This window comes from Furipterus horrens, unplaced genomic scaffold (assembly GCF_987537825.1).
Source record: "Furipterus horrens unplaced genomic scaffold, mFurHor1.1.pri manual_scaffold_2, whole genome shotgun sequence".
NCBI classification, from domain to species: Eukaryota; Metazoa; Chordata; class Mammalia; order Chiroptera; family Furipteridae; genus Furipterus; species Furipterus horrens.
Window position 1 is genome coordinate 104,309,600 of NW_028327172.1, and position 8,046 is coordinate 104,317,645.

At 42.1% G+C, this 8,046-nt stretch overlaps 1 protein-coding gene across 1 annotated transcript; it reads left to right on the forward strand.

Annotated features, from left to right (window-relative positions):
- The first annotated feature begins 1,484 nt into the window (after positions 1-1,484).
- LOC150019219 (HIG1 domain family member 2A) lies at positions 1,485-2,113 on the forward strand. Its single transcript, XM_090267919.1, has one exon. The coding sequence runs from the start codon at positions 1,540-1,542 to the stop codon at positions 1,858-1,860; it is 321 nt and encodes a 106-aa protein (XP_090124045.1). The 5' UTR covers positions 1,485-1,539; the 3' UTR covers positions 1,861-2,113.
- The last annotated feature ends 5,933 nt before the right edge of the window (positions 2,114-8,046 follow it).

Below are 8,046 nucleotides of genomic sequence, written 5' to 3' on the forward strand. Positions count from 1 at the left end.
TTCCTTTGCCAATCCTCGGCATTTTTCTGAAAATGCAAAGGGCAGAATCACCCAATCTGATAGGTGAGAAGCAGTGTCTTCTGATGTTTTCATTTACTTTTTTTTCCTGTTAGTGTGTATGTATAGTCACACATTAAGCTGCCATATGCAGTATGTGGGTAATGTGACGAATAAGGTAGACCCACTTCGAGCGCCTAACTTGGTAGTTGTGGGGAAGGTTTTCACCTCAATTATAAAAGGATACTATTAATGAAGGAAAGGGATGCTGAGCAGTAGAAAAATAACAATCCAGGCTATTCATCTTTTTCCTTTTGATTTATATATTCAAGATATTAATCTCTTACTACAGAGAAGGAAAACTCTGATTCCAAAAAACCTCCGCTGCCTTGCGGCATACCTCTTCAGGGGAAAGGCTAAGGGAGTAAACCCCGACAGAAAATCCGGAGCCGGAGTCCCTAAGGCGGTTTGACGTTGTAGTCAACACCGGCAACTCCTGCGGCGCACCTGAAGCCAAGCTGTATTGACTCCGTCTTTCCCTTGGATCCCTCAGCTGCGAAGAGAGGGGGGGTCTGCTGCATGGGCAACAGCAGACCCTCCATATCACCCTGCCCAGGCTCTGTAGCTTCAGCTTCACTGGAGAGGACACTCCAGCGTCATCGCAAGATGTCGATTCAACACGGGAGGAGACAGATACCGTGTCACTCCCGAGTCGGACTGAACAGCCATTCTCGGCGGTGCAGATAGACTCTTAAGAAGCTACACCATCGTCTCTAATCTCGAGATGGACGGGTGCCGACGAGACGAGGGGAATCTCTTACTATGTTGTAAATGTTTCTTTCCAAATTATCTTTTGCTTTTTATTATGGCATTTTTTGACAGTTTTTTAAGTAGGTTGACTTCTACGAATAATTTTGCAGTTTCTGTTTTGGTGTCTCAGGTAGATAAGGGCCGTTTCCCAGATACTGAGAGTCAAGAGTCCTACCACTGAGTAAACAGCAACAACTCTCAAGTAAGTAGTGATTTCCCTATTGTGTCCTTCTTGGTCTTTTTATAAGAAAGTATTTAGGCACTTTGGAGCCTGAATTTCTTAAATAGATACTTGTGCACTATTTGCCAGGGTAGCTGGGAACATAAATTTTCACAATCCAGGTTCCTTTTAATCAGGACAGCCACGTGGCATTTAGAACCCTCCAGTCCAGACCAAACAACTTGGAAGCCCAATGGGTCTTAGCAGTTTAGTAGCTGTTACTTTGGTTGTGGTAAATAACTATACTCATCTGTTTTGTCTTAGAATGGGACCATTTCAGTGTTGGTGGTTTCCCTGTTTACATTTGGCTGAAAGTAAGACTGCAGTGAGACACCACGGCTCTGATAATAAAGACCTGTCCCCTCCTAATAGACTGAAGGGTGGCCTTGAAGTACTTCCTAAACAGATGATTCCGTTTTAGATTTAAAAGATTGTCTTCCTTTCCCTTTCATGACTTCACAGGAGGTGGAGTTTACAATACCCATTTTCTCCGGCTGCTTGTTGACTAAGATATGGCGTCTCCTGGCCCTGCGACTCCTAAGGCACCCTTCGAACCATCGCAGCCCCCAGTCATTGAGGGCTTTAGCCCCAGTGTCTACAGCAATCAGGAAAGCTTCAAAGAAAAGTTCCTTCGCAAGACTCGCGAGAATCCAATGGTACCCATAGGCTGCTTGGGCACGGTGGCCGCCCTCACCTACGGCCTCTACTGCTTCCACCGAGGTCAGAGCCAGCGCTCCCAGCTCATGATGCGCACCCGGATCGCCGCCCAGGGCTTCACGGTCGCAGCTATCTTGCTGGGTTTGGCTGCATCCGCTCTTAAGTCTCGACCCTGAGTCCGCTGCCTGGCCTTGGAAGCTCCGCAGGGTTCTTTCCCAGGCCCAGGAGCAAGCAGCAGTCCTACCACCGGATTTATTCCCTCTTCTCCCCTGACAAGCCCCTGTGTCAATGGTGGACGAAGTGGCCAATTGAGTTCCTGATTTTTTTTCCCCCAGGAATCTTAGGTTCAGTTGCATTTGGATGTTGCATACTGCTATGTCTGCTGCAACTTTTCCATTCCCTACTTAATAAACTCTGATCCACTTGTAAAAAAAATAAAAAATAAAAAAATAAAAGATTGTCTTCCTGCCCTGGATAAGTGCTTCAAATCACCCTTCTCTACAATTGGGGCCCAGTCTTAACACGTTGCATACCGGGGTATTTAAATGCCTTTTAATCCTCTGTTCCGGCAGGTTTTTAAGATTTAAATATGGTTATATGGCTGATATTAATGAAATGACTTCACGAAATTAACAATTAAGCTACTACTATCCTTAAATGAAAAAAGCAAATGAAAAATTACTACTGAATGTCTAAATAACCATATTCAGTTGTTTAAAATTACGCGATCAAATGACGAGAATTCTCGCCATCCGAACACAACGTGTTAACGTGTCATTTACTTTATTTCTTGTGTGGGGAGCAGAAAGAGTTATGGGTTTGTATCTCCACTGCTAAATATTTCCGTAAATTATCGTCTAAGCAACAATAGCAATACACAAAGAGGTGCATGCACATGTTTCTACATCTGTGGGTATTACTGGGCATGGAAAGCATTGTATGGGCTGTAGAAAAATGTCTTTATCCAACTTTATATTGGAGGCTTCAGAGAAGCTCCTCCTCCCAGTAGAACCTGGTACCCAGGATTGCAATGGAGGACATTACAAGCATCTCAAGGGAGCAATTAAAATTTAGTGTGATAAACTTTTAAAGAAAATGGGATAAAATAAAAATGTTAAAGTCATGAACCTTAAACCTTGAAGTTTAAATTCTCAACATATACAAAATTATTAAAATAGGCAACAGAATGAATCCCCTCAGGGTCCTTCTCCAAGTTGGAAAGTAGAGGGTTGGAACAAGACGAGCTTGGAAACTGGTGACTTGGAAGGTTGAAGGCCTTGGTCCCAGCTGGATCCTTGTCACTTTCGCCATGCAGTGTCTAGGCAATAGAGCCAACCAGAAGGCAAAACAACACCATCTACCTTGTGCAAGTTACCTGCATGTCTGGTGCTGTATTTCTTCACCTGCAACAAAAAGGGAAGGAGCTGGAATATATGGTATCCTGAAGTCTGTGTAGTAAAGATATTAGCAATGATGTGTCAAAAACACACAGAACTTAATAAAAAGACCAGTCTTTCAAAATTATCATTTGAGGCATGGTCTAATCATTTGTTGCCATTTTCCAAAAACAATTTATAACACTGCCTTCAAATCTGTTTGCAGAACTAGATGGGCAAGCATACGCGCTCCCTACTTTATGGTAGTTTTTTTATGAGGAGAGTTAAACAATACTCTCCATATAAATAACCAGATTTGGCTCCAAAATAGGATAAAAATCTGTCACTATTAAATAATTCCAAGGTCTTCCTAAATTGTTTTGGCAACAATGGTGGAATTAATGGATTAATCCAAATCGCCACATATTCTTTAAAAAGTAATGTGTATATCGTAGCAATCTGTTAAAAATTAATCTTTAATTCAATTTTCCCTCATATTCAACGCTTATCCTGATGTTAAATCAACTTTCCCCTCTCCAAACCTTATACCTCTGTATCCACCTGGACTGATAACAAGTGGATTGAACCATATTTACAATGGGGTAGAGTTACTGGGTACCAAAATGTCATACAGCGATGGATGGTTCGGTCTTCTTCCTCTTGCTGCCATGTGATGGGAGCAGTAAATCAACCACAGTCAGGCCCACCCTACATGCTCTCTTTACTATTCTGTGTTCAAACATTTGTGTGTGCGTATGGGTGTATATACATATATACATGAGCATTTCATAGACACATGTCAGGACAGTCAGATTCATTGTTGGGTAGCTGCATTGTGCTAAGGCATATCAACTTAGGAAAACTTCACATAGGTACATTTTCTCTACTTTCTAAAAAATGAGTGAGATCCTGTTTTAAAGCAAAACTTGTAAGTCCTTTAAACCGTTAAATATTTGATTCTACTACCTAATTTCCTGAAGCCACATCTCTTTTACTTACCTCTTTTGCACTCCTTAAGTAAATCCCTGGCCAGATTCCTTCCTTCGCTCACTTTCTTCAATTCACTATTTTTAATGTGCATAGTGCTCTGCTTTCAGCAGAACCGTGGGGGTCTGGGGGCACCTGAGACCCATTCTCCTAAATTTTTTACAACTTTCTACAGGCATATTTACCAAGTGTTAGCTAAGAATACCAAAGAGCCACCAGACACACCATTTGTGTGCAACTCACTAAAAAAAAATTTACATTCATTCCACTAAGAATTAATTAATCCTCTGGTTCTGGTTTGAAAGGATGTGGTAGGTTTGAGTCAACAAAACTGTCTCTGGCTTTTTCCTCCCCACCATAGGCATTAGCCACTCCACAGGTATAAACAAATTCCTTATAACAAATAGTCTGAGTGCAAAAAGTGGATGGGTCTGAAACACAAAGACTTGGTTTTTCCTACAATGCACCTCCAGGAATTAAAAGCCACCATGAACAAGCCAGCTCCTGAAGATTAACAACAGAGGTAATAAGGAAATTATTACTGGGCCTCAAATTGCACTCTGTGGGCTAAACAATGCAGTCACAACATGAAACGAATGTAAATTTTAACAAGTGTTAGCTTTAGGCTTCTCATTAGTGCCCTTATTCCAAGTGGAAAATGCAGAATGCACCACCAGAGAGCAACCATTCCTTTAGGGAAAACAAACTGGTGGAAACACATTGATTTAACCACAAGATACCACTTCGCACTGAGGAGAGAGGCTATAGTCAAATAATAACAAGTATCAGAGAAAATGGAAACCAGAAACCTCATTGTACTGATAGGAATACAGTATAGCATTGCTGTAAATAGTGGATAATTGTAACGGTGGGAAATTGTAACCCTCCCCACTATTTTTTTTTTTAGATATTATTTTTAGAGAGAGGGAAAGGGAGGAAAAAAGAGAGGGAGAGAAGGCGTGTACCCTGACCAGCAATGAAACCAGAGAACTTCTGCATTTTGGGGTGATGCCCAACTCACTGAGCCACACCAGTCAAGGCAACTCACCATTCTTTTGACATTGTTTCTGTAAATGCTGACTCTGACTAATATGTAGCTTGTGCATAGACAGCATGTTTGTATAAGAATCCTAGGAACTAACTGCAAAAGATACAGACCCCTGACCTTCAGGAATCCCGGTTCCAGATTTCCTGTCAACTGTGGAGCCAGGATGACTAAACCTGGATGATGCACACCAGACTGTCACTTGCATTATCAGAATGGACTGTGCTCGTCAGCACATAGAGAATTTTGCAATCCCCTTCCTTGATCTTTTTGTTCTGTTCCCTCCTCCCTCCTTATAAAAACCTCTGAGAGGTAGAGATGGGCTTTGAGACAAGAGTCTCCCCATCTTCCAGGTGGCTGGTACCTGAAAATAAGACACTTTCCTTTACATCAGCACCTGCCTCTAAGTATTGGCTTTCGTAGCAGTAGGCAACCTGGTTCAGTTACATAGCTACTGTGGATAAGTTTGGCATTTTCTTTAAAAGTCTATTACAAACCAGCAATTCCACTTGTATGAACCTGCCCAAGATAAATGAAAACACGTACACACGAAGACACATTCATGAACATTCACGGCATAACAGACAAAAATTGAGTCACAATGACCAACTAGTGAATGAATAAACAAATGTGGTTACGCATAGAATGGAATACTGTTCAGCAATAAAAATGTTACAGTATGGCTGGCCAAGATGGAGGCCTAAATGCTTCGTCTCCTTCCACAACTAAGAAGGACTATAACTACCGCAAAACCAGAAATAACCAGAAGTTCCAGAAAATAAAGCTACATGGAAGTCCAACATATGAAGTTATAAACAAGTGGAGTTCGTCTGGACGGGTAGGAGGGGCGAAGCCAGGGTGGAGAGATCAAGCTGTGCTCGTGGCAGCAGCTGCGGCGACGGTGGCGGGACAGCGGTGAGCACAGACACCCCAGCCCAGACCCGTCAGCTCGCGATTCCAACACCGGGGAAGGCAGACCACCATTGCCTCGGACTGTGAGGCCCAGAGGGTAGAGGGTGTGGGGATGGAGGAGGAGGCTCCCAGTCTCTCAGTGGAGAGTGAACAGCAGGAATCCATCTTGGACCCCCGTCCCCACACAAACTGCCACAATGTGGTGAGAAGGGTCGCCCGGTAATTACAAGTGCACGGGGCTCCACCCCATATAGCATAGGAGGTGTGACAGCCCTGCCCAGGAAGCAAAGGTAAAACAGACCTGTCAGGAGGGCAGGGATAATGATAGATATACCAATCACGCAGCTGACCAGAAAGCAAATACATGAATTAATGGACAGAGATAATCTTTCTGAGGCTCAGTTCAGAGCTATAGTTATAAGACAGCTTACAGAAATAATGGTGGGACTTAATCAAGATGGGGAAGGAATGAAGGTTAGTCCTGCTGAAATGAACAAAAACACATACGAAACAAGTGGTGAGGGAAGGAAAACCAGGGATCAAATCAACAAATCGGAACATAGGGAAGGAACAAACAGTCAACCAGTGCAGAAAGAGGAAACAAAAAGTGAGGAAAATGAGAAGCTCAGAAACCTCTGCTACAACTATAAGAGAGCAAATATCCGAATTATAGGGTTGCCAGAAGGTGAAGAAGAAGAACTAGAAATTGAAAAATTATGTGAAAAAATAATGAAGCAGGACTTCCCTAACTTGGGGAAGGAAATAGACTTATGGGTCCAAGAAGCACAGAGAATTCCAAATAAACTGGACCCAGGGACAACCACACCAAGACACATTATAATCAAAAAGTCAAAAATTGAAGACAAAGAATCTTAAAAGCAGCAAGAGGGAAGAAGAGAATTACGTACAAAGGGGTCCCAATTAGACTATCAGCGGATTTCTCAAAGGAGACTCTACAGGCAAGAAGGGACTGGCAAGAAATATTCAAAGTCGTGAAAAGCAAAAACCTACAGCCACGATTACTCTATCCAGCGAAGCTGTCATTTGGAATAGAAGGGCAGAGAAAGTGCTTCCAGGACAAAGTAAAACTGAAGGAGTTCATTAGATCCAAACCTCTGTTATATGTTAAAGGGACTTGTTTAGAAGAAGTAGGATCCAAACTATGAACATTAAAATGAAAACTGTATCACAACAACCAAGAACAGAAGCTAGGGAACCGAAACAAAGGCAAACTAAGTAGGCAATGAGAGTGGGAAAAGAATTATAGGTATGGGGAACATATAGGAGGGGAGGTCAGCAGGGAGGGGGAAGGGGGGGAAGGGGGGGAGATGATGCAGCAATTAAGGAGCATAGTAGGAGGGAGTGGAGCAGACAGGAAGATGTTGAAAAGAACTATATGCACAACCAATGGTCATGGACTAAGGGGGACAACTAGAGGGAGGGGGTCACTGGGTTGATGGGAACAAAGGGAAAAGAAATTGGGACAACTGTAACAGCATAATCAAGAAAACATTAAAAAATAAAAAGTAAAAATAAAAATGTTACAATATGGGTGAAAAGAACCTTAAAACATGCTAAGTGAAAGCAGCCAGATGCAAGACTACAAAGTATTATTTGAATTAAGGAAATGCCCAGCAAAGGAGAAGTAGGACAGAATTTTGAGGGGATGATGAAACTGTCTTAAATCTGGATTATCATGATGTTGGCACTATAAGTTTACTATCGTAAACTGTAAACACAGTGGGTAAATTTTATATAAATTATACCTCAACAAAAAGATGACTTCCAAAAAAAGCACATCAAGTTAGTACTGCATTAGAAGAAGTATTGAGAAATGAAGTGAAACAAATAGAAGGAAAACTACAGCACTGTGTTAGAATGTGATACAAATAGCCACTGTGCCATTCAGTCCTGAGCTCTGGTTTCCAGCAGGAAAAAAGATAATTGTTTGCAGACGAATAGGGAGAAGTCAAGGAATTTATGGTCAGGTAAAACTGTTACTACTTTTGGCCAACGGGCCCAAACAGGAACATATTAAAATA

What these genes read in the sequence shown, in the direction of transcription:
- LOC150019219 (XM_090267919.1), top strand. Translation starts at nt 1,540, where the DNA reads ATGGCGTCTCCTGGCCCTGCGACTCCTAAGGCACCCTTCGAACCATCG.